The sequence below is a fragment of the Scomber scombrus genome, chromosome 2 (genome assembly GCF_963691925.1).
Source record: "Scomber scombrus chromosome 2, fScoSco1.1, whole genome shotgun sequence".
In the NCBI taxonomy this organism is placed as follows: domain Eukaryota; kingdom Metazoa; phylum Chordata; class Actinopteri; order Scombriformes; family Scombridae; genus Scomber; species Scomber scombrus.
In genome coordinates, this window is record NC_084971.1 from 23172258 (window position 1) to 23199716 (window position 27459).

At 40.6% G+C, this 27459-nt stretch overlaps 2 protein-coding genes across 2 annotated transcripts in view; one reads left to right on the plus strand and one right to left on the minus strand.

Annotated features, from left to right (window-relative positions):
• herc3 (HECT and RLD domain containing E3 ubiquitin protein ligase 3) overlaps positions 1-8512 on the plus strand; it is a 30984-nt gene extending 22472 nt beyond the window's left edge. The window contains exons 23-25 of the mRNA XM_062431975.1: positions 2230-2413; positions 4337-4439; positions 6635-8512. Of these exons, the coding sequence (XP_062287959.1) occupies positions 2230-2413; positions 4337-4439; positions 6635-6843 (496 nt within the window). The 3' untranslated portion in view covers positions 6844-8512. The remainder of the gene's footprint in view (positions 1-2229; positions 2414-4336; positions 4440-6634) is intronic.
• Positions 8513-10227: 1715 nt separating this feature from the next.
• The window catches only part of fam13a (family with sequence similarity 13 member A), a 60774-nt gene continuing 43542 nt past the window's right edge, over positions 10228-27459 (minus strand). The window contains exons 14-28 of the mRNA XM_062426111.1: positions 27282-27324; positions 26974-27029; positions 26341-26514; positions 21435-21655; positions 18889-18954; positions 16818-17034; positions 16566-16707; positions 16263-16344; positions 15943-16148; positions 15710-15793; positions 15042-15137; positions 13772-13855; positions 12260-12456; positions 11744-11845; positions 10228-11545 (exon numbers count right to left, since the gene is read on the minus strand). Of these exons, the coding sequence (XP_062282095.1) occupies positions 11422-11545; positions 11744-11845; positions 12260-12456; positions 13772-13855; positions 15042-15137; positions 15710-15793; positions 15943-16148; positions 16263-16344; positions 16566-16707; positions 16818-17034; positions 18889-18954; positions 21435-21655; positions 26341-26514; positions 26974-27029; positions 27282-27324 (1894 nt within the window). The 3' untranslated portion in view covers positions 10228-11421. The remainder of the gene's footprint in view (positions 11546-11743; positions 11846-12259; positions 12457-13771; positions 13856-15041; positions 15138-15709; positions 15794-15942; positions 16149-16262; positions 16345-16565; positions 16708-16817; positions 17035-18888; positions 18955-21434; positions 21656-26340; positions 26515-26973; positions 27030-27281; positions 27325-27459) is intronic.

Genomic DNA, 27459 nt, shown 5'->3' on the forward strand with positions numbered 1-27459 from the left:
TTTTTTTGGTATATTTTTGATGCTCCACATTCTGCTCTTTTAGTAATAGACTGTGAGGGTTTTATAAAGTATATTTTTCTCTAGTGCTCAGAGTATCATGAGCTCAGACAGCTGACATCATCGCTCCGGTTGAAGGTCGTGAAAAAAACCCCAAAAAACATTTGTTTAATGTCAGTCTGTGTTTATTTCCCACCATCTCCACCTCATTCCTTAAACTCGTCCTTGTGCCAGTGGCATTGATTGCATGAAGGAGTCCTCGGAGAGTTGTCGGGCGGGCGGTGTCAACATGTCTGGCTGCTGGTGTTGAACAGATGGCGAGTTGGCATTGACCCAAGTCACGACTGCAAAACCCGCGTCAACACTCTGATATAAAAGTGGAGTCTGGTGTTTTAGTGTAAAACAGAACAAGAAGGACATCAGCTTTTCCATCACACAATGAAGGAGAATTGATTTAGACTGAGGGTTAATTTATCAGACAGCAGTTGTACGTGTGCTGATTTGTTATATAACAAAGTCAGATGGATTCATTTCTTTTTTTAGAGCATCTTTCTTCATTATTTCAATTCATTTCCTGTTGAAATAGGATGTTGCGGCTGTATGAGAAACAGCAAGTCATCATTTCTGTGTTTAAATCCAATTTTTGTCTTGTGGGAGAAGTGGAGAGGTGGGATTGTTTAAAAAAATCTGTTCTGTTTGATATTATTTGATATTTTAAGTAATCATCTCCTTCTGGTTCATGATGGAGTCACCATTAAAATATTTTGTTTTTCCAGAAAGTCTGAAAACAATCAAAGCTCTAGCAATACATGTAGTACAGAACAACTTTGCTAAAATACATTTCATTATATTACACTATACATTTAAAGTGCAGTGAAGAACTTTTACATATAAATGAACGTCTGTTACATTCAAGCCAAACGAGTTCACTCAATCCCGATTAAGCCTATCGTCGCCAGGTAAACCTCTCAGTATTTCACAGTATACCAGAGGTTTTAATATGGTGTTAGGTTTGATATTTCCGCGCTGGCTGGATGAATGCACACTAGAGACTACTGCTGGCTAACTTCTTCCTTTCGTCAGCTCTCTGCTGACTTGAAAATAATTTAATCCTGCAGCTCTTCTAGACTTTCCAAATGTTATCAGACCAAATGGATCCAATTCTGATGTTTAAACGAGTCATTTCGCGGGCAGTTGTGTAACACTCTAAACAGTTTATCCACCATTTTACAGCCGCAGCAGTAGCGATGGAGCAGAGCCTAAGCGTCAACAGTGTTTTTGTAATTATTCTCACTGTCTGAAAGGGGGAGACAAAAGTCCTGCACACCAGCTTTAATAGATTTTGAGTTAATTACAGGAAACATTTTCTTTATTTGAATTGTTTTACACTAAAGTAATGTGCTGTATTTTATTTTACTTTATTTTTATGCAATAAAACTCAAGTTAATGAAAAATGGGTGTGCAGAAGTATATATATGCAGTCCTTCTATTAGAATTAATGTTTAACACTTTGAAGTAACATTTTTCACATATAATGACAATTTTAGATGATGATTATATTCACTAAATTGAAAATGAAAATGTTTCTTTGGCTGCATCCTTATATCAAACAGTACTACTTTAGATTATTTTATGTAAATTTTTCTGTAGTTCACCTTAAAATACTCTCATTCTCTAAATTTAGAATCTATGGGATCCCTTTTAGATTTTACACTAAAATTTCTACAGGTTTGATTAATGTTAAACTGGGCCACATGTGTCTGTACTGACGGAGTCGCAGGTGTATCTGGCACAGCTGAAAGGATTATCCATTTAATCTATGTAAGTTGTCTGTGTCGTCTGCAGTGAGATGTTAACACATTCAGCCTGGATGAAGAAGTTATAGATGAACTCCTGTGAGCCTGACACGATCACGATTAAACATTAATGGCTCTAACCACAGTGTTGTTCTTTTTACAGTCATCATCAACCTAGCCAACACACACGCATGCACGCACGCATGCACACACACGCACGCACGCACACACGCGCACACACACACACACACACACACACACACACACACACACACCTTGACTCACACACAAACAATGAGGGAGGAAGCGAGTGTTTACAGTCACGACTTCAAGTCTGAATAAATTTTTTCCTTATAAGCTGATTGTGAGGACAGAACAAATAAGTGATAAATAATGTTTACGTGTGTGTGTGCGTGCGTTTTTGTGCGTGTTTCAGGAAAGAGTTTGTGGAGGCCTACCTGCGCTACGTGTTCTCAGTCTCGGCGAGCGAACAGTACTCGGCCTTCTCATCGGGCTTCCTGAAGGTGTGCGGAGGGGAGATCCTGTCTCTGTTCCAGCCCTCTGAGCTGATGGCCATGGTGGTCGGCAACAACAACTACAATTGGGAGGAGATGGAGAAGGTCAGTGTGGTGGAAATCTGAAAAATAATGAGTTGGCACAATGACAAAGTTGTCTTTGTGTTATTTCAATAAGTACTTTGCAAAGGATCAGTGCAGCCACAACAGAGTGTAAGTGTAGACTGATAGTTGATTCAGGAATGTACATGTACATTTTATACGACCATGAAACAAAGGCGGCAGAGTCAGGATGTGCCGAGATGTACTGGGTACCATCAGGAACTATCCACTATCCACCAACTCATTAGCTCTGCTAAGGAAGGGGGTTAATATTTCTAGAAAAAAATCGTAACTGTACTAGAAAAAAAACTTAGATATTCTCTGACAATATAAAGTGGAAAATTTGGGAGAAAGAAAACTCACAAATTTATGAGAAATGCAATGTCTTTTGAAAGTCTGGATGCTTTGGATCATATGGTAATTCTGGACTAAGATAACAATCTCCTTATTACTAAACCCAACTGAAAAGTACAATTTGATCAGTTCTTCCACGGCAGGCATAATGTACGACAAGCAACGTCTCTCCAGTTTTGCAAAGTGAGACTCTGTGATTGCTTGGCAAACCCCCCCCCCCCCCCCAAGTTTTTTGTCTTGCAAATTTGCCACTTTCAATCTCACCAAATTTTTTCTCGAAATATTCAATATTACCCCAGGTCAGTATTTTTATTTTGGTTTTAAAAATAAATAATGTTTCCGAACAGTTCTGACTTGGACATGTTGACAATCCTGCAGCAGAAAACGCTTTACTTCCTGTTTTTTAAAATTAGATCAGTTTCTCTTAGTGCAGTATTTTTAAATTTTTATGTTTTTTTCTCAGTTACTGTAGGTAGGAATCGATGTGATGAATTACATGTCTATACAATTTGATGGTTGTCGATTTGATGGCGCTCATAGCTGGAAATGTCACTTTTTTACATCGTCAACATCTGTTTGTCTCATCGCTCACAGTACAACACACAAAACAGGGAACATGTTACATTACAGCACAGGGGTGAACAGTTAACGTGACATAATGAAGACTCTCACTGGGAGAGTTTGTTCAGCAGGCGCAGTTTTTGTTTTTTTAAATAAAGTTCCTGTGGTTCGGTTTCTGTGGCTCAGCAGAGAAACTGAGTCCGACTGTAGTTTGTTTGTTTCTGTTCTGTCCACAAATTACTCAATTTAGCTCAGAGTTTGTCTTTTTTTTTAAACAGTGGTGTCTCAAACAAGAAAACAACACCACAGAGAATGTAAAAAAAAAAAAAAGACAAATCATAAAAGATTGAATTAAATAAAATATAAGTGAAAGCAAGGAATGTAAAACTGATCTTAAGTATATAAAAAATCCTGTAAAAGTAATGTCATTGATTAAAAATATTATAAAACAGACAGCAACAATGTTGATTTTCATATATACTATTATTTCCACCAAATAAATAGTTTATAGACAGTATTTATATTGTATTTTGGGATTTCAATAAACAAGTAACGTTGCTTCTCTTTGTACTTGTAATATTAACTCTTGTGTGCAGAGTTCCTGTCGTGCAGATTACAACAAATCAGTGAGGAAATATAGTAAAAAGAGTTATGTAAACTCTCTTTTCAGAAATCAGCACAAAAATTAGGAATTTGTTTGAAAACGGTGTAGCTTTACTGTCATTATGAATAAATGGTTGCACAAGGAAATGTTGTTGTCCTGTTCTGCACCAAATACACGCAGAAAATATCTAAGCAAATATTAAAAATAATAAATTAGAATAAAACAGACAAGTTTATAAAAGGAAATAAAAAAGGAAAACACACACAGTTGGATGGGCGCCTCCGAGGAATTTGTTTCACTGATGAGTGTTGTGTAAATGTTGCAACCAGACTGGAAATGTTTTACTGCGGATAAAACGGGAGAAAACTTTTCATCGCCTCATATTTCTCTCTCTTTCTCTCCTCCAGAACGCCAGCTACAAAGGGGAGTATTCAGCCACTCATCCAACAGTCCGATTGTTCTGGGAGGTCTTTCACGAGTTCCCTCTGGAGAAAAAGAAGCAGTTCTTATGTAAGTGTTTAATTGCTGCTGTGCTAGATCCGCACGACGGTTTAATTGTCATGTTATCACCCGAAGAAAAAAGAAAAGGGAAAACAACTTCTCTGTAGGGAGTTGGGACAGCTGCTGACAGCTGCTGGTTCACGGTTGCTCCGAACTCACGACGTGCCGCCTGACCACGTCGGAAATCAACGTGTTTATAGTTGTTTTCGCTTCAGTGAAAGGGCGACCGTTCCAGAGAGGGAGAGGGGAGGGGGGACAGAGAGAGGAGATGTAATATTGTTTAAAAAAAGAGATAGCAGCACATATTTTAATAGTAGAGACAGCAGCGATGCTACATAAGCATAGGTGACCAGGGTAACTCGGCTAAGCTAGTGAGCACACTTCATTGAGCGACAGCTAAGTGGTACACTACCAAAATGTTCTGGGTGAAACTAAAGCACAAGAATTATTGTACCGCATGTCAGAGTGAGAGTGGATTATTTATTATTATTAAACTATTTTGGCTGGTGTTGTTTGCGTCAAGGAACTAAACATCCTAAATCAGGACGAATAAACAAACCGTTACATCCCTAGTGGACAAACGGTGGATTTTGGCCTCCATTACTCACAAAGATAAAATGATAAAATGTTTTAAGACAGACTTGAACAATTGTGAACTCGCCCTTTAATTCTTTGTTGATCTTTCAAGAAGCTCAGGGGAGCCAAATCAGTTAAATGAGTTTGTGTTTAACAGTCAGTAAAACGTTGTACACCTATTACAACTTTGCAAAATGAACAGTTTATTATTTTAATTTAGTTTAATTCATTTATGTGACAGGGACAAAATATATTCATTACATTTCTGAAGACATGCCACATTTCACCTGCAGTCCCTGAGTAAATACAAAAGATAAAACAGTACAATAAAAGCACAATATCATACAATATAATACAATAAGAACACTGCCATTATACATTATATTTACTATACTATGTACTGTATATGTTTACTGTTTCCTCAGTGCTGTGTAGTGTTATGTTAACATGTCAATGTTGATCAGACTGCATATCTACAGGTTTTATTACCATTCATTATTATAGTAATTCATCTTTTTTTTGGCCTCAGACTGAATCTCCATTTCATTTCACTTCGTTCTTTCTGCTCAAACTGCTATAAAAATCTGAGATGTGGGCGGCGGTCCAGAGGTCCGTAACCAGGCTAAAACAAAAACCCCTCTCAGGAAATTCAGAGGATTTGAGATGAGCCGTTTGACCCATCTGACATTTTACGTAATGCTCCCTTTGAGAAGTGTCAGCAGCTTCAGTTCAACAGAAAACAGTGAGATGTGAAATGTTGTTTAAAGTATCAGTCTGCTGATTTTCTACGGTTCTTTTTGTCAACAAATTAAGGACCAAAACTAACAGTGTATTAATGTTAAATTAATTAATGTTCTTATTTTACAAAGTGCACCGTCAGTCTCACACACACTGTCCAGCTGCCAGAAATACTCACTACAGCACCAAATGTGTATTAATCCGCTGCCAAAAATAGTCCCCAAAAAAATTCACCATTTTGTACTGTTTGAGTAACATTTGCTAAAAGCTTCAGTGCTCAGCTGTTTTAAAAACTAGACAAACTAAACTTTTATAGAAAAAAATTATTGAGACTGACATTTGTGATCTGATTTCAACGATTTATATTTGTCAGCGGGTTTGGGGCTGAAAAACATGCAGCGTAATGAAGTCATAGAGTATTGAAAGACAGATTGACAGTGTGTGTTTGTGTTTTTGGTCTGATGTTGGTGGACTAATCTACAAAAAAGAGAAAAATAAAGAACAGCCTTATTCATTAAAGATTCCCACCAGACAATTTTTAGGGTATATAAAAATATGTTAGATAATAATTTGTGTCTCTAAAAACATCAGTTTATTAGTTAAAAATTCTCAAAATGTCATTTATTCCTTAAAAAGTTGAACTGCGGGACACAAGATGTCTCATGTTTCACTGTAAAGTCGGTTTTTAGTGTTCAGGCTTCAAGTTTCCGCCTCACATTTGTGTACGTTGCACACTGGACTACGATTGGCCCCAAACTAGTTGTGACGTCACAAATCAAGCTTGTTGGCCCAATAAGAAAAACACTTTTTTGACTCAAGGATTTTAAATATTTGGGATATTTTCCCGACACTTCACTCACTAATTTAATCTCCGTGTCTCCTTCCTGCAGTGTTCCTGACCGGCAGCGACCGTATTCCCATCCACGGCATGGAGAGCCTGCGTATCGTCATCCAGTCCACAACGGCGGAGGAGCACTACCTGCCGGTGGCCCACACCTGCTACAACCTGCTGGACATGCCCCGCTACCAGACCAAAGACACCCTGCACCGCCGCCTCACGCAGGCCGTGGAGCAGTACGAAGGCTTCAGCCTGGTCTGATCAGCGGAGGATATCCTCAAAGGCACTTTTTCTTAGCAATACGCCCAACCGCTCGCTCGCCCGCCCGCCCGCATCAGTGTCAGCAGAGACTTCTGGGAGGAGGTCACGTCTCTTTATGTGCTCTCACAGGATTGTTACGCATCTCATATCTTAAAAAGGTCTATCGATGTAAATGCAGAGTATTATTGTTTTTATTGCTTTGGGCAACGTTTCTCAACGTTTCAGGACCGTTTGATGATTTTAAAGCTGATTTATTGATTAAAAAGAACATAAATGTAGATCATGGTGATAATCACATGAGAGCTTCTAATTACTGGGATCATGACAAGTTTGGGACCTAAAATTAAGGGCCGGAGAAAGTTGAGAAACTCTGGCTTTTAGTGTTTGTGTAGTTTTTTTTTCTCCTTTTGTTCCCTTTTTTTTATTGCAAAGCTGTGTATTTTATATTCAACTCCTTAAATACTATTTTTCACCTTTAAATAATTATGTTATTACCTTGAGACGATATAAGCTTTTTGTTATTTTTAATTTATTAAATAAAGTTGTTATTTTTTGACAAAATAGAAATGTATACTTATGTAAATAGCACTTTGAATATATATATATATGTAACCTTTGCCCTTGACGTTGGGAGGAGGGGTGCCTGCAGCGCCGATCCTTTTAAATCTGGACACCAGCACGTCCTCTCTGCCTGACTAACATTTTAAAAAAGACACAAGGAGTATCAGAGCGAGCAGACGGGTGCAGGATGAAAACAGGAATATTTTTTGCAATCCGTCTTTTTTTTGTTTTTGTTTTATTTTGTTTGGCTGTGGTTCACAGAGCAGCTGACTTTGTCCTGAACCTGCATTCAACAGTGTTGCCTTCTACATCAAAAACCCACAAACTGAACGGACGCAAGAAACTTTTTACCGCCTGAGTTTTAGTTGGATGTCGTCTGTGTGCATGTCGTTGAGTGAAAGCAAAAAAACCCTGACTGTCATTTAAATTTAAATATACAAAAATTAGAATTAAATAATTGTTATTAGTTTTAATATTGAAGTCGCAGATAAATAATTATTTAATACCAAATAAAACACAGTACGTGTATATTCAGCAGTGTGAGCACATATTACACCTGATGCTCCAAAACTTACCCTGTTGCTCTTATATTTATTCCTACAGTCAAACCTTTAATCCGAAATGATGTTTAATTGGGTCGTGCATTGGCGTGAAGTGTGTGTAAATGCTCTTGCATATATATACATATATATATAAACATATATTTTTTATATATTTCTTACATGACTTGATGTGTCCTGACTCACACTGACACGCCCGTTCAGCAATAACAGCTCCGTAACGCAGAGCTTGTTGAGTTTTTCCTCTGAAGGTCTGAAACACTCGACTTTCTCTAAGGCTCCACACTGCATGTACACACACTCACTCACACACACACACACACACACACACACTCATGTTCAGTCCATGTCTGTCCTGATAAACAAAGCTGATTTCTCCTGCAGACTTTAGTTCTATGCAAAGGTTTGTGCAGCCCTCGACTTTTTTGCACCTTTTAATGTGCTATAAAAAAATAAATGCAATGATTATCTTTTTTTTCTTTTTTGCATATTTGTCTGAATTCTTCACATTGTTGAGTTCTCTGTTGCAGCCGACTTTTTAAATTAAACAAAAGGTGTTAAAAAAAAACGTCTCATGACTTTTATGTTTTCCAGACTTCATCCAGTCACAAAGTTGATGGTTCGATTCCTAGCTACTCCCGGTCATGTGTCCTCGTATCCTTTAGCAAAATGCTCCACCAGCAGCAGGTGTTGTAGAAAGGTGAGGTTTGCTACGTGTAAAAAGTGCTTCAGTATATGTGATTATAAGTTCAATATTGACTTTAGAAATAATGGTCTCAAGTTCCAGCTTTCACTTCACATGATCTTCCTCAGCACATGAAGCTTCCTAGTTGTCAGTAGTTGGGATTGAAATTTCATTCTTTTTTTCACTTTTTTTCAAGCCGAGTTTAGTTAAACAACAAATGGAAATTTAGATTGTAGATGACAACTGGGAAACCCTGCTGAAGAAGATCATGTGATAAGTTCAAAAGCTCCAGGACAGCTGGCGAGTGGACTTTGTGGTGACTTTGTTTTTGAGTCTGAGACTTAAATATGAACATTTTTTTGGTTTTGGGATGTAGGATGTAACAAAAAACAAGTTTTTCTGCAGGCTGGATTATTATATTATTTATATATTTTAATATAATTATTTCTTCTTTCTAGGAATTTGATCTCTGAATATACATACACCAACAGTCCCTGATCTCTGCCTGCAGGTGCATGTTTAACCACACGTGATGTCACTGAAACTTGTTCCTCAACCTGTTATACAACTATTTATAGTTCAACATAGGGCTGGGCAATATATTGATATTAAATCGATATCTATTGATATGAGGCTAGATATCGTAATACCGCGATATGTCATCAGAGTTGTCTTTTCCTGGTTTTAAAGGCTGCATTACAGTAAAATATATAATTTTCTGAACTTACCAGACTAGTTCCAGTAACTAGTTCTAGCTCTTCTGTTATTTACCCTTTACCCACTTTGTTATTATATCCACATTACTGACGATTATTTATCAAAAATGTCATAGCCATCTCTGCAATATTGTTGCGATATTGATATTGAGGTATTGGTCTTAAATATCGTGATATTTGATTTTGTTCATATTGCCCAGCCCTAGTTCAAGCTCAAGTGAGGAGTGCAAACACGTTTTTTGCAACCTCAGTGTTGAGCATTTGAGTATCAGTGAGCCGATAACAGCTAAATAGTTGCTGCAACAGTTTTAAGTTTGACCCTGTTTTGACCTCATTTTAGCTTCCTGATTTTCACTGAACACTTACACATCATTTCACTGCTGCTGAACCTCGATCTTACATCCTGTATGACATTTTTTAAAGATTGGCAAATAGACTTATTAGTTACCACCAATTGTTACTTGTTTAATGGATGATTGTATTTTAAGTTGTTGCTTTTTTTTGTGATTGTAGTTGTTTTTTTCCTTTCTTGGAAGCACTTTGTCTTCCTAGCTTAAAAAGTAATATACACTTAAAGTTGTTAATATTACTATTAAGAGTATAGAACTGAAAGAATTAATTTACCAAAAACAAATACTAAAAAACCTCCAAAGTGAAAATTTCCTGCTTTTCTCAGTTTTAAATCATTATAAACTTAATGTTTGATTTTTTTTGTCTCGTTGTTGGGTAAAAGACATTTGAAATGTCACCTTGGACTCTGTGAAACTGTGATGTTCATTTTTCCATAATCTTCTATAACAAACATTTTGATCCCAACTTGAAAGATGCCCATAAAAAAGGAAAACCACACGGCACAAAAACGTCAGTAAAAATATGATTTCATTCATAATATATACAAAATACAAATACGATTTATGTACTAAAATGTACACACTCAAAATTCATTAAGCCTCGCCAGTGTTTACATTCAGTAAAAACGAAATTCACACTGATAAATCATCCATTTTGGAGAAAGAAAGGAGAAATGTACTTTGCTCACAGAAATGTAAACGTACATCCATATTTACAAGAAGAGTGGACGAGCTCTGGAGATGAAAGGAAAGAAAAACTGGAGCGTCGTCTCACAAATGGCCTCGTTGACGTTTGTAAGCGTGAGCAAAAAAAACATAAAAAACAAAACCCATACCAGTGATTTCAAGACGATAAAATAGCTTATTTGACATGAAGTGAACATGGGGGGGAAAATACATCAAATGCATCAAATATACAGTCAAATGTTTAAGTACCAGTGATCACAAATTTGATGAGCGTCTGTGTCATTTTGGTGTGCAGTTTGCCGTCTTTGGGTTGTATTAAAATGTGAAAAGCGCTTCTTTTTAGTGAGCAAATACTCGATTCAACTTCTAAAGAAGTAACACAGGATCTTGTGGCGGTCAAAACTGTAACAGAATGCCGTCGAACCGATTGAACTTATTACAAATATCTCCCTTACAAAAATACACAGAAATCTTGATCACAAAAAATCCTTCTTTTAAAAAATAGCGTTAATTTTATATCTATTTTTTTTTTTTTTTATGTACAAGGTTCTTTTTTTTAAGACTTCTACAGTAAAAGAAAGAAAAAAAACAACTTCTGCTCTGATACAAACATTTAAAAGGATAAAAATAAATTATTAGTGATACAGGTGTGATTCTTTGCTGAAACAGTATTCGGGTTATTCGTGTGCGTTGTCGCTCAGTCTCAGAGAAATGTCCTCATTATGAAAGTCTGCTGGAAACTAACTTCTCAGGAAAGGAGAGGTGAGTTTGTGTCGCTTTGAATCAGCCGTGGGTCGGCGGCTCCGGAGAGGGGAAACCTTCCCACTGTGCTCGATGGGGACGAACTTAACAGGCCTATGCTCGAGCCAAAAAATGTGAGCGGCGACAAGAAAGAAAGAAAACAAAAACAAAAAAAAACACCTGTCAGGGAGAGACGTGTGACAGATTTGGTTTCTCTAGAGACCGAGCAGCTGTTCTTCTTTAGAGTCTTTTAGGTGTTTTTTATTTTTATTTCTCTCTCAGATGAACTTGGATGAGTCTCTTTTGCTGATGAGAACTTCCAGCAGCCGCAGCTTGGCTTTAACGTGCTTGTATTCGTTGTATTCCACTGCCAACGGGGAGCGGTCCTCCTTCTGCACGTTTCTATGGGAACAGGACGGTAACATTGAGCAATGCGAAGCGTTTAGCGGTGGAACACACACACACGCACACACACACACACACACACACACACACACACACACACACACACACACACACACACACACACACACACACACACACACACACACACACACACACAGTTGTTATGTAATCTGAACAAATTCCTCTTTTTTTTACCTTCCATTTTGTCTCAAAAACTGGTCTTCGAAGTCTTTCAGGTTCTTACGGATTCTCTTCTTCTCCTCTCTGGTCTCTTGGAGTTGCTCCACAAGTTCTTGCCTGTGAGGAAAAGAAGCACAGAAACATTGAAAGATCTACGTCACACTAAAGAAATATTTCACCCTTACACACTTTTAAGGTCAAATTTGATCCTGTTTTTACATCTAAAAGCAGTAAAAACACCCTGAAGTCCTCAGTGTGACCCAGAATAAACAAAAATGGAAATTATTTTAACTTATTTTTGAGCAGCTGATTCACATTTAAAACATTTGACCCATATTCATTTAAAAATTAATAATCAAACATGTTGCATTCCTCACATTCAGTACAATTACTTGAAATCATGATAGCTGATTGTGAATGTGTTATCTTCATAAGGGATTAATCGCCTGTTTATTTAATGACTGATGAGAAATTTATGAATGAAAAACTAATTATGAGGAAATGCTGTGCGTTCTCTCTTTTCTTGCTTACGTGGTGGCGGAGTGCAGGTTGGACAGCCTCATGTCGATGGTGTTCTTTGAGGGTGAAAGTTCGTCCACTGGTGAAATGAAACCATCCGATTCCTCGTCCATGTGGTCCAGGAAGCTGACCACACTGATGTCGGGCCGCACCGTCACGGTGAACTGGGTCTTTGTGTCTCCCTCATCCTCCGAGCCGTCTTCTTCTTCCTGCAGAAATAAAGAGAGAGGGAGGGGTCAGGCTGGCTGAGGGTTAAAGGTCACATCTCGCAGTGACGCTGATGGAGACCGAAGAGGTCAGCTGGCCTCTGGGCTCGATCACCACGGTGCGTGAGAATCGTGCAGAGTTAGTCATCGATGGTTAACAATCATCACGGTGCAGCATCAAAACGCACGTCCACGGTCCTCATCTGTGATTCTGCACTCGTTAGTGTGTGTAGATGAGAGTTAATGGAGGCCATCCGCTAGGAGACACACAGTCCACTGAGAAGCTACTAAAACCTGAACCAGCTATCAAACGTGATATCAACAGCCTGCATACAAACACAGAAACAGCAGAGATCCATTAAGTTGTCTTAAAACACACTTAAAGGATCATTCTGCTTTATTACAACACAGGTCTCATTATATGTAGCTGCAACCTTCGTTTCTATCAGTTATTTTAACACTGAACTCAGAGTAGTTACTGAGATCTGGGAACACGACGACCACCAACACCATCTGAACGGATTTTTAAGTGTTTGTTATTTAAGTTGTTAGTTAAGTTTTATTTAAGTTATTTAACTTTGATACAGCTGGATACTGTAAAAGTATCTTCTGTGCTGTAGTACGTATATCAGAGATCTAAACCTCTTTATCTGGTGATGAAACCAGAAGTGAGACCATTTAATGTTTAGTATTACTTGCAGTGTGTTATCATCTTTTTTCAACATAATCTGGGCATTTGTTTAAGACCTCTTTGGTTTGGTTTTGTCGTGTCTTCTGAGTGTAAATATTATATGTTCATTGACAAACTTTCTTCTTCCGTCTATTTCTGTTCATTTCATGTCTCTACATCAGTTTGTCACTTTGACTTTTATGTTTTTTAGCGATGTCGCTGCCTTCCCCAATTCAGTAATTAACTATCAATTTATCGATGGAAATGAAGGCCACAGCTTTGAAAAATAAGACCAACAGTTGCAATAAACCACAATTACACTTCAAAAACACGTCATGTTCAGATCATAAATCTGGATTAAATTTTTTTTCTTCTTTTTTTTCTTTTTCTTTTTTAAATCACAGCGATTCAAACATGAGATCCAGGCAGCTACTGATTCAACACCTCTACAAATGCTTTTCTACAGATGCTCATGGCGGGAAAACAGGCAACTGCCCAATCACCAGGCAGCAATCAGGTGTTTTAGGGAAGGGGGGGGGGTGAATGGTAGTAAATAAGGGGTGGGTGGGGGGAGTTGGATATGGCAGGGCGGGTTGGGAGTTTCGGGGGAGCTGGTGACTGATTATTGAAGCAGCAGCAGCTCTTCACCTTGATATCATCGAAGAAGAGTGCGGTTTCGCCCTCGATAATGGGCTGAAGGAGGGGACCTCTGCGCTTGCTGGAGGGGGAGCCCTGTGGTGACGGTTGAGAAGGAGGAGGAGTTAACCAGGCAGAGACGCTCACGCTGGCGTTTAATAGCAAGGCCACCAAGAGAAAAAAAACTACATTTCTTTTCAATAAATACTGTTTCTAAGCTTTGATGTCCAGTCTTTTCTCTTTTAATCCTTTTTACCCCCAGCTCAGCACCACAGAAAGGTTCAAATGAAAACTGTGACAACCTGAATGAATTATAATTAACCTTTAAACAAACAGCAGCCTGAGTCTGAACCTATAAGGAGGTCGTCATCCTTATTTTGGAACACCACAACAGAAGCTTATTTTACAACAGGATTGTAAAATAAAATAAAATAATAGAATAAAGAAAATAGGTGATAAAAATCTAAAATACATTCATTCAGCACACTAATCCTGACTTTTTGAGAGGAGATAAACTCCACTAGAGATCAGGATCATGACTGCAACCAAAAGGATTTAACAACATGTACTGCTAGGTCTAATTTTTTAACTATTGCACAATAAGTGCTGCTTGTTTGGGTGTTAAAAGTAAAAAAAAAGTCCTCAGACTGAAAAAATATTCAGGATTCATGCAGCATCATTTGCCGCTACCTGTCCACGACGATAATAAATGCTATTGTATAAAATAATCTACAGCAATGGTCCCAATTTCCATGATTGGATTAGTGCATTATATAATGGATAAAGAGTGTCCATAATGCAGATCATATCTTACATAATGAAAAAAATGTTATTTAATAGTTGAATACAAGAATACAGTAGATTATGATTACAGATTAAAATACCATTAATTAAACTGATAGTAGGTTTTTGTTTCTTATCGGAGCAAACAGTCTGCCCGTTTCCTGACCCTCTCATGCACTCAGCTGCTCACACCGTGCTGTGAACTCAATCTGCCACCTTACGACCTCCTTTTGACCGCTGATTCAATGAGCTGCTAAAGCTGGACTTAAAGCCTCGCAGGTGGAAAACACGCCTGTGGCACGGCTGCCACCGCTTCCCACATCGGGGCACTAAAGCCGGCGTGATCTGGGATTAAGTGTCAGCAGACGTTTTGACAATGGGCTGATCGTTGCCGCTCTCCTGTCAAAGAGCAGTAGGACGACCAGGAGGCTGCGGAAGGGGGGGAAGAAAAATGAAAAGAAAACGGAGGAGGAGTAGGGGTTAAGATGTGATGACTTACAATGACGGGGATGGTGGAGGCTCTGCACAGGATCTGCTTGACCAGTCGGTATCTGTCGTACAGAGGTTTCATGATCTGCCTCTCGCTCTTGGACACCTGAAGTAGCAACAAAAAAAACAAAAAAACAAAAAACAAAAAAAAGACAACTTGTTAGTACAGTACTTCCTGTCGTCCTCTGCCTGACATAAAACAACATGACGGCTAACCCAGATTGGCCCCGAGTGCTCGCTTCAACTGTTCAGGCCATGTGACGGTCATTAACCACAAACCACCGGGGCACGCAGCGTGAGCAGAGACAGAGGTGGCAGCAAGGTCAGCTGCACTTCCTCATATACGACGATACAAGCAGTGACTGGACACCACAATTATTGTGATTTCAAAGTTTCCTAACAGAAAATGAACAAAATTCCAAATAAAGGAAAATATTTCAAAAAATCTAAACTAAAAACATCCTTTTCATTTGTCATGACTCACAAAAGCTACCCCCCCCCTACACACACACACTGCTGCTTGAGACATTATTCACCCTTGACTTGCAATCTGGGTCAAAATCAAGCAGTAAACAAGATTTTCTCCTTTTGGACCAATGCGGCTAGAGATCAGATATATGGAGCGGCCTCTCGAAGGAGCTGCTTGTATCTGTGTTGTGGAGGACGGGGGAAACTCACCGGTCGGCTGTGTATGCTCTCGTAGTAGAGGAGAGCTTTCTGCAGGGCAACCTTCTCTGCTCCGATCTGCTCCCGGGTCATATCCTGCAAAGAGGAGAAAACACAAACACGCATTTCACACAAATTGAAATGAATCAAATCCGCTGCTTTATGCTGTTGATCTTTCATGTATCATCCATTTTCTCCATATGATTTATTCATTTCTTCCCGTGAGTGCGTCTTCATCTTCTTACCTTGATGTCCTCTGGGCGGTTAACCTCCTCCCTCTTCTCCTGCAGCTTCTTCAGGATCGTTTCCAGCGTGCTCTCCACCGGCGGCTTCTGCACCTTCTCCTGCTGCGGTTTCTTCTCCAGCTGAGAGCCGAAGCTTTTGGGCAGTGTGTTGCTGCGCTGGCGGGTCAGAGGCGGCAGGTCTTCCTCGGATTTCAGGAGCTTGTGTTCTGATGGCGGAAAGACACCAAACAGAAGAGAAGTGTCATGATATGAGATATATTATCTTATTACAGAGAAACTACAAGTTGGTTTTAGGAATGATTTTAAGATTTTGGTTTTACCTTTAAGGTCTTTGCGAAGCTTGGCCAGTTCATTCACCCATCTCAGCACTTCTGGGTTTCCAACTTTGTCGCCGTGAGATGGCTGAAAAAAAAAACAGAACAAAGATAAAACAACTGAGTCTCCTTTCAGAACATTATCTTAAATTTCCACCATGAATCTATAGTAGAGGTCAGTGCGGGCTCATCAGCGTTTTTATAAGACAAAAAACAAGCCTACATGAAGGTCTCTATTCTTTAATCCCTTCTAATGTGTCACCATTATCATTAATCATTATGATTAATGGACAGGTCGTTAGTACTTACTCTGTATTTTCGCTCCTCTTCAAACCTCTCCTCAAACTTGTGGATCTTTTTCTTCAACACATGAATCCTCTTTGTGAGCTGGGCGGACGTCAGCTCCTCTTTCTCGTCGTCACAGGAGCCGAGAGATGAACTCCTCCTGCGACTGGAGAGACACACAAAGTTGTTAACGTCCCGCCGGCAGCTTCTTCGTACCGCCTCTACTCATTTACTGCAGTAATTAAGTCGATAGAAGAGCGTTTGATCTGTGTTTACCTGACAAACGAGTGTGCGTTTGGCGGTGACGGAGGCACTTCAGTGTCGTCCAGGTACTGCTGGCACTGTCCATAGGCGTAAAAACGAGGGGACACCATCGGGTCACTGTCCTCCTCCAGCAGCTGGCGAATCAGGCGTCCTCCGGCGTGGGGGGACAGTCGAGCCTCCTCACGGTCCATACTCTCTCTCTGCAGAGGCGAGTACGCCGGTACTGGTTCTGTATTGAAACACAAATACACACATTTACTGTTAGTTTGGTATCGCTGTCAAACTGAAGACACACACACAGACACACACAATTTTGGGAAGATGCAGGCAAATAAAACGTAAAAAAAATTAAAAGTTAGTCTGGGAAACGTGGTGCACTCTGACCGACAGACAACTCATCACCGCCCTTTATACAGAAACAGCAGAATCACTGCATCATTCCCGAGAGCTCCGCAGCTACAACATGATGAAACACTTTTCCTCATGAGTTGAGCTGCAGTGATTACAAAAATTTCAAGCATTTAGTTTGATAAACAACTTTTTTCGAGCAAAACTTGACAAATATTCTGTGGTTCCACCTTCTTATAACTCTTATTTAGACAGTTACTTTCTTATCTTTTTAAATGACTGTTTAAATGAATACTGAGTGGTATTTACGTTCCTTTTAGCTAATAAAAAAGAGATTTGTTACACTCAGCTGTGTAAGCAACATGAAAGATGGGTCAAAATGTTTGTGGGAAAGTCCGACAGTGAGCTTGTTTTTAAGAACAGGCATAAAATCTCGTTGTATAGACAGTTGTGAGGCCATTTTTCTCCCTGGTTACATCCTCTTGGATCCCCTTTGACTTTGTGAAAGTTAGTGGATGTGATTAAGCTACTCTCTAAAATTATTGTGAGAAGGAGAAAAAACTAAACAAAAACAAAAAAAACAACTTCCTCTGGGACTCGACAGTCACAGATGTTGTTCTGAAACTGTGGGTAACTGGGTAAAACTTGCCCGCCCGCTCGCCCGCCCACCCTCCTCTCTCTCTCTCTCTCTCTCTCTCTCTCTCTCTCTCTCTCTCTCTCTCTCCTCTCTCTATTCATCCCCTAGTTACAGTCTCCACTCAGGCAATCATTACGTCTGGTGAAAATAGCCATGCAGATACCCCTAACAATCCCTGGGGCTATTAATAATGCCCTGGCTGTCGGTGGGATAATGTCAGGGCGCGACCCCTGTTGAGAGGTACGGTGATGAGTTTGTGTTTTAGTTTCCACTCTGCGCGGTGAGAGATAAATTAGCATGTGTCTGTCCGAGCACGTGGGCCAGACAGAGGAACATCAGATTGTCTGAGAGAGAGCACGCCTCTGTAGAAACTTTTGAAACATGAAACCCCAGCAGGAATACAAACGCCGATTTCGCAGAAAAGAGGAGTGTCAGAGGGCTCTAGAAATACACTGAGTGAGTCCTTTACAGAGGGAGAGGAGATGGAGGGAGTAAAAACAAGCTCTGAGGGAAACCAACCGTCAGTGTAAACATTCAAGGTGTCAGTATGCGCCCGGGAAAATATGCACGCCCAGTCTAAAACTGCACTTGCATATTTTTCTTAGCTGGGGTGAGTTGGGGCGTTTGTGAAGCGACTTAAGCTCAAATTCCACCTCTGGAGTCCCGGGGGTCCCTCCTGCACTTGCAGGTACGTGCAGTTTATCAAGTAGGAACTCCGCCAGCATGTTAGTGCTCGCTCACAGCGGGGCAGGTGAAACTCTCAATCACGCCGAGTATCCTCCGAGGTCTATTATCTAGCTCAGAGTGCAGCGGCGTTGCGGCCGGCCAGCGAGGCTCCATGGCATTTGAAAATTAATCCTTTAAATCAACTGCTCAGTTCAGGATTAACAAGACTAATGAAACCAAAAAAACAATACAAAAAAAAGACATGCCAGTTTGCCATTTCAGTAAAGGTTGTTTTGTGTGTGGGAGACGCTCGGCCACAATGTTCCACATCATTCAAGCATGTTGCCATGCAGCGGGAAAAGGTCACTCAAGACAGCCTCTTCTTTCTCTCTGACATGTTATATGCAGCGCTGACAGTGATGTAACACTTACCATCACAAACACTCTGATGGAAAATGCTTTTGAAATCAAGGAAAGGGGAGTTAAAGAACGAAGAATCTAGAGGAACAAAGGACAAAAATAGGGGGGAGAGAGAGAGAGAGAGGGGGGAGAGGAATGAGATGAAAGCATGAAAACAACGAAACAGAAGTAAAAGAAAGCAGCATGCCCCTTTCTTGTTGCATCAAATATGGGAAATGAGAATAGACATTTGAGCTTCAGAGCCTCGTCTTCCTGCTTGTGTCTTTCCAACATTGCTGGCAGTCCGGCAAGGACGCAGCAGCAGCAACAAATATCAGGTCACCATGACAGGCGCTGGCAAGAAGCGTACTGGGACAAAGGTCCCACAGCACTGCCTAATGCCATCACCCACCCTCATACCCATTTGTACAGTATTACACCCTCTGTACAGTATGCACACATCCTTTAACAATACTCACTATCGTATAGCGCTTTATTAAAACGCTGAGTCAGTTTGGCTCCTTCTGCCTGAGCATAAATCCTTCTTTGGCTCTCCTTCTTGAAGAACAAACATGCCAGACACGTATAAAAAAAACCAAACTCTAATCTCTCACAATACATTTACACAACTGCAGCGAGCCCGGCCTCATGGTCTCATGCTCCAGAGGACCTGATCTGATCAGCATCACAGGAACCTAACGAGATCCTGCATGTATGTGTGTGTATGTATGAAGGGCCTGTCACAGCCAATCAAGCAGGCTCCCTGTGGCGTTCCACACCACCACCACCCTGCCACGAGCTCAGTTATGCATTCAGGACAGAGTGTACAGGAGACACCACGCACAAAATATCTCCACAATGTAAGAGAAAAAAAAAAAAAGACAGCCATCAGATTTTTGAATTCTCTTTCAACAAGAGTTACATTTTAATGACAGGCCCAAACACAATCAGAGCGTCCGTGTGCCTGACGAAGAGTCTAAGCACACCTTCAAATAACAGCCTTGACAGTTTGTTTGCTCATGGTCAATATTTCACTTCTTGACTTCTTCTTCTGGCAGAAACACCACAGAGACAGCCGACAAAAAAACCCCCAACAACCTCTCCCAGAGCGCCCAGAGCTGTTTTTTCATGTATAAGATTCGGCCACTAGAGAGCTCCACATAACACACAATGCGGCTGCTGCAGCTCCCAAACATGAGGTAGTCAAGTTGAGAGATTTGTTGCATGGAACATTTTTTTTTTGCTCTTGCTTCCACATCAAACAGGAAACAGCGATAGCAGCGGTGGTGGTGGCGGTGTCGGCAGTGGGATTGGGAGTGGTGACCAACTTTAGCAGCAGAAAGATGTCAACACACGTGGCAACATGCCCTTTAACTGTACTTGGCTGTATGAATAAACCTGTTAGTGATCATTCCTGCGTATAGTTCAGCAAAATGCTCAGCTTTCACTGCTGAACGCTGCAGAACCTCCGCCCACCTCCGCTCTGTCACAATGTCCTAACAAAACAATCACAGTCTCTAGTGCACGGTGAGTGTGCACGACTTCCTTTCTGCACAAACGCCAGCGCTGCACAAACAAACACATTAATAACAAACTCAGCAGCAAAGAGAAGAAGGAGGAGGAGGAGGTGGAGGAGACATATTACTAACTCAATGCTTGTGGCTACTTCCGCAAACTCTGCGTTGCAAAATGACATCTGATAAACCGACATCAATAAATTAGCCGGACGTTAGTTGTATCTAATTTGATCTTGTGCAGAGCTGCCAGTGAGTGCACATGCAGATATCACACAGTCACTATTCCTGGATTAACAGAGCCAAAACGAGCTGCCTGCAACACCAAATTAAAACAGGCTTTTTTGAAATAAAGAAGTCTTAAAATATCAACCAGGATCAATAAACTCTCCAAATGCAAACCAAGTTTTTACAACCAGTCGAATCGTGCACTGTTATCACAATCTGACCCCTTTAATGATTGATATTGACTGGGAATTGCAGCAGCAGTCATGTCTGGAAACTATTCACTGACATAAATATGCCAAATATCTGATGCATGCTGGTAAAAACAGTTTACTCCTTTAATAGCAGCACAGGAGAAGCTACATGTTCCTTTTTTTTCTGTGAAATGTGATTCAAGGCTCCCGTGTGGCATAATTCAACAGCAGCAAAACAACAAACTGTCTGCAGCGCTGCCTTATCTCTCAAACCGAGCAAACAAACACGTCTCCGGGGGGACGTTTCTCCTCCAGATATAGGTGTCTAGAGAACTTAAGAGGATCTTTTACAATTAAATCCTGCAGGAGAGCCAGAAGGAGCTGCATCAGGAAGAAGGAGAGGAGGAGGAGGAGGAGGTGGAGGAGGAGAGGCAGCAGAAGGTGTGCAGCTGCTACCCAGACACCCATGTGCAGAAGCTGGGTGGAGGAGCAGCTAGCGGGTTGTCTGGGCATGTTTGTGTTTGTGCGGAAAGCTTCGTAATCCAGAGACTATTAAATCATAATCCAGAATAAGGTAATGAATGCATGTGCGGAGAAGAAATCTAAAGCATGAAAAGAGCAACAATAACAACGGCTACTCCCTCACCTCCCCAGTTGCTGTCCTCAGTCAGAGCTGTCAGGTCCAGACGGGGGACATCCTCACAGCTCGTCTTCTCGCAGTCTGGGTCGGAGCCTCGCACCTCTCCACCGACCCTCCCCGTGTCACAAGTGACGGGCGACTCCTGGATCTTCATTCTTAGCGTCTGCACAACCATGAGAGAAAGGAAAAGAGCGCTCAATGAACGATGGCCAGCCAGTGAACACACTCTTTAAGTTGAGGCACACACTCCCTCGGTCTGGCCCTGCCCTAGCAGAGGGGCTGCTCCCTGCTCCCCATTGGCTGCCTGGGCTGGCCAAAACATCCGCCCACCGTCTTTGCCTATGTGTGTGTGAGAGCAGGATTGGATTGGCTCCTCCCTCGTCTTTCACCCTCTGGAATCCCTCCCTCCCTCCTTCCCTCACTCCCTCCCTCCCTTATTTTTTTTCTCCCTCTCTCTCTTTCTCTACAGTAGCCCCAGAGAGCCACCCTGGACTTGTTTGTTTCACAGCAGCGAGAGCAAAAGGGAGAGAGGGAGGGGAGGGGTGTAAGTGAGGGAACGAAGGAGAGAGGGAGGGAGGTGAGGACAAACAAAAAAAGCAGACAGATTGTGAGCCACACGTAGGCTGACTGGATGATATTCTCTCTCTCTCTCTCTCCCCCCCCCTCCCTCTAAACATTAAGCTCAGAGCACAGGAACTACATGCTACTCTTCTACCTTTTTCAATGTTTTTTTTTTAACCCCCAATCAGCTTCTCCTCTCTCCCCTTCCTTTCTTAAACGCTCCACCTATCCACAATAAGTAAATAGTAAATAATTTGGGGGGGGGGGGGCAACACACTCAGCTGGTCATGCATTTAGAACGTGTCCATAGGTCACTTAGCGCTAAGCCCATGGGATCCCATTTCCTCTGTCTGGGCGTGGGACCGAGCTATTTTTATGAAAAAAACAGATCAAGAAACACTGCTACTAGACCCCATGAATGCCACAGACTGATTTACGGGACGGGGGACGGGACGGTGGGGGGGGTGCACTTGAATCCAGTTACAGCACTCCTCGTTTTGTTTTTTTTGGCAGCTTTGTGACTGATTACAGGGAGCGACATGATTAGTGTCAGGTGTGTGTGTGTGTGTGTGTGTGTGTGTGTGTGTGTGTGTGTGTGTGGGTGGAAATTGGGGGGCATGTGGCCAAAAAAGAGTTATCAAGACCCCTCAGCTGCTGCATGGGAAACAGCTTTGATGTGATGGGAATCATGGAGGATACAATATGGTATTAATGCCCAGAGAATGTGTGGACTGTGACCAACTAACAGCAGAAATTTCCCCTAAGTAGCGCTTACCGCCACTGTTTTCAAGTCAAGAAACAACCCCCCCCTCACCCTCGACCAGGACGTACTGCACCAACTTACATTCAAAATCCCCTTATCAGAGATCCACACTACACAACATTCAGAGGAATGACACGTTCGGTCGTATTAGCTTCTAGATCCTGTGTGCATTAACAAACAAAACAAACCTGTCAAACAAATCAACACAGATAAACAAAATTATGTAAATACACGGAAGGAACATTTTAGGATAACAAAGGTCTAGTGTGGCTGTGTGCGTGAATGATGTGTCACAGAGGTGAATATTAATAAATGTTCTCTGCATATGATTATTTTTTGTGTATTTATTCATGAACTGACAGTGACACTAACTGTAAACAAGTGCTAGTAGTAAGATGATTACTTTAGAGGAAGTAATGATTAGTTTCTTTTTCAGTTCTCATCAGTGACTATTTTAACTTTTTATTCCCAACATTTCTGGTTTAAAAAAAACAACAACCCACAATCGATCATTCAACATGTCTTTTTCCTGGCAGACGTTTTCGTTTGCCATAGTAGGAAAAACACAGGTGTTACTTATAAAATTAATGACGGCTCTGTTATGTTCCCAGTCAGTCGTGACACTGACGGTGAGCCAGCATGCATTCAGACCTCATTAATTTTATTATTTACACCTGTGCTTTTCCTACTGTGACATTTCAAAATGTCTTCCATAAAAAGCCCTGTAGATCATAGTGCGGGTGTAGAGGTGCAGAGCCAAACATTAAAGACTAAAAAGCTTCTGAGCTGAAGATCAACTTAATAGTTTTTGTTTTTGAACTTTCAACTTCATCTCATGGTCTTCCTCAGTGACTGTGATACTAATGAAAGCTCCAAAAAGAATAAAGCTTAACCTTAAGTTAAGATATATATTTTTGTCATGATAATAAAAATAATTTTATGTCCAAGGTGTTTCATAAAACAAGATTTAAACAAAGCTAGACCTAAAAGAAATATTATATAACAGATACTGAGTTAAAACTGAATAAAAAACAAACTCAAGAAGTGATAATCACTATTAAATGTGATTGATTATTGTGTTTTGTGCCAATTAGCACCTACTTTGTTGATCACAAACATTTCATATGAAAGAGAAAGTGAAGATTCACAGACTATTATAGTAAATATTGGTTCATTAACATAATAACATCTGTTCCTCTGTAACTTCTTTTGACCACAACGTCTTTGATCCAAGAAAAACATGTTAATTATTTGCTAATAAGCAGCCAGCTTCTGATTTACTCCTTCCTCGATAACGACTGTACTTTGTGTGACCTTCTGGTTAAGTGTTGAAGGTAATCGTGCAATTGAAATTATGGACTCATTAGGCTCTGAAACGGAGGAGTCTACTGGGTCCTTGAAGTGGGTGTTATGTAATGTAATGAGTCTCAGAGGTGAGATGCGGTGAGAGGAGATCGACTCGACAACAACACACAAACATATTTGTTATTTAACTCTTGCGGGGGCAAAAGAGTTTCTTAAATACACATCAAATAAGTTATTTTCTATTTAAATGACTCGTTAAATGATATTTGATAAAATAGTTAATACAGTAGCAACACATCTGGTCACTTTCGCCTGAATTTTTGCTGCTCGTTGTAGTGAATTGATCAATCAGCTAACTGACAATAATCATCAGCAGAATCACTGGTGAACGGCTGCTCTCAGGCATCAGTCGAGGACAATACAAGTACAAGATGCTCTTACGATGGATTAACATGAGCACAGATGTTACAGTTCACTGTGGTCCTGCTGTGTACGTACACACACACACACACACACACACACACACACACACACACACACACACACACACACACACACACACACACACACACACACACACACACACACACACACACACACACACACACACACACACACACACACACACACACACACACACAGTTTCCTGGAACATCGGCCACTGTGTTCACACCAACACACTTCAACCATGATTACATCATTGTGGCCATCCAGCTGGTGCAAAGAGGGGGCAAGACAGAGCTACTGTGTCTGTTTGTGTGTGTGTGTGTGTGTGTGTGTGTGTGTGTGTGTGTGTGTGTGTGTGTGTGTGTGTGTAGGGGTGGTGTGGGAATGTGTTATATAATGATTAAGCTGTGTTTGGGGGGCATAAGGACAGTGTAAAAACAAACACATCGTGGAATTTAAAATTGAGGGAGCATTTTGCTGAGATGGCACACAGATGAGTGTATACCATACACGAACGCTCGCACGCACGCACATACACCAGGAGGATTTAGCCTGAAAGCTTTGCTATTTTTTCTCCCTCTCACACACCCACCAACGGAGCCGATTTCAAAACACTGAGATTATTATTTTTATGATCGATTTTTGTAGCCTAATATCACAAATTTGCCTCAGGGTTGTTGTTTTTTTTTTTTTTTTACAAATTGTACATCAGCGTACAACATCCTTCAATCCTGAGACCTTAATCTCCAAAAACCTCAGAAGGAAAATGGAAAAGCAACAGAGGAGAGATCCCTTCTCCAGAGCAGACAGACATGTCATATCTGTGTGTGTGTGTGTGTACAGAGCAGATCAGATTAAAGCAAAATTACAGTATGTTAAAGACGGGATGACAGAATGATAGATAGATTAATAACATCTATGAAGAAGATGGAGTAATACACTGAGTAACTTGCAACTGCTGCTAAAAAGACCCGAGTCACATGTTAGAAAAAAAGAGTAATATCTTAATCGTTTTGTCAGTTAAAGTTTGTTAGTTGTGTTGGCATATAAAGCTCTGCATGAATGGGGTGATGGATCTCACTTCTCAGTTTTCTCATGCTGTACAGTAGGTACAGCATGTTCTGACGGGGAGTCGGCTGTGTTATCGATTTACAGGGACTGGGATTCACACTGATGCATTACACCAAACGCTGCACTCTGATGGCACACGACACATACCACTCGACATACTGACACATTATGATAAAGGGTTTGGGTGTTAAAGAAAGATAGGTGAGAAACATTTGTCTCATTTGTTAAAAACCACTGAAGGACAAGAACACAAGCGAGGCTGCATCAGCTATTATTTTCATTATCAGTTGATTATTTTTGCAAGTAAAATATTTCTTGTTTAGTCTATAAAATGTCAGATAATGGTGAAAAATGAACATCACCAAGTCCAAGGTGATGTCTTATTTTGTCCGACCGATTGTCCGGAACCAAAACATACAGAAAAACAGCAAACGTTCACACACAAAAATCTGAAAACAGCAAATGTTTTGGCATTTTTGCTTCATAAATGATTTCATCTTCTGTCTACGGGCAAATAAAACAGTAACAGTACGAGCCTCGTGATTTCTGCTGGACCACCATAACATTCAAATCAAATTAAGAGCAACTCTACACACAAAGCAACATGTATCTACTTCCTGTTCAGTGATAATTGATGATGTCAGCATAAAGACAGGAACAACTGACTACAGCTCATGTAGAGCTAAAGCAGGCCTCATGATACCAATCATGTCTGTGTGATGCTAGCACTGTAACCCGGGCATCAATGACCAGCTGAAAGGCTACTGCACCGGACTCCGATCAGAGTTGCCCCACGTTGGCTCCAGATGGCCGCTCAGTGGCACAATGTGTTGGTGGCGAGAGCTGCGGCCTGAGCTGCTACTAGAATCCATCTGGCTGCTCTGAAAATACTCCTCCACATTGGTGGAGGAGTAAGCTGCATGATTGTATTCAGCACACCTGGACCAGATATAAAGTTTCATGCATGCCAGCTCACATCCATGGTGACACTAAATTCAGTACCGGCTTTCCACAGTGTTTTAAACAGCTGATTGAAGAGGTGTTGCGTGTATGTGACAGAATAACAGCAGGAAATTCCCTTTTCTTAGCAAGGCTAAAATCTCCCTCTGTCAAAAGTGAAATTTCATGTTTCTGTAAAACTGCAGAGGAGTTTCTGTTCGGTAAAGCAGTTCTGTGGTAGTGTTAAAACACTCAACAACACGCTGATCAAAACAAACATCAGTGGCTGACCTTGTGCTGGTTAAATTTAGGGCTACTGTCTTTTTTTTCTTCTTCTGTTCCTTCTTTTTTTTTTTTATTCCTGCTGAGTGTATTTTTTATCTCATACTTTATTCAATTCCTTTAAAAATAACTATGAATATGTATTATTTTTACTTTTATTTTACCTTGTCTTAATACCTTTTTGTGTCTCCTGTAGGACCCTTTAAACCCTTTGTTGGACCCTTTGTTGGACCCTTTGTTGACACATATAAACTTGCGGATCCTTCCTCTGTGTTTCTTACACTTGATTCATGATGGCTGGGTTTAAATATAGTTTTGATACTAATGCCAAAATGATGCCTGGGTTTAAGTACACATTCCACAACAAAAAATGTTCAATACTTTACTTTAGGGAACATAATCTTTCTACAGAACAGGCAACACAACAGACAGAAAGAGAGAGAGAGAGACACACACACACAGCGTAATTGTGAACTTGATCCTACCTGTGGAGGAGAAGGAAGGTCTTCTTTTCTTGAAGTGTCATTCCTGGAAAGAAAAAAATCAGACTGAGAAACTTTGGTGGCACCACTTCAGGAAAAGAAGTGTCAACTGTTTACATGTCAGAACAGTCAGAGGGAGAGAGATTTATCTTTACAATCAGTTTACAAATACTGTACATAC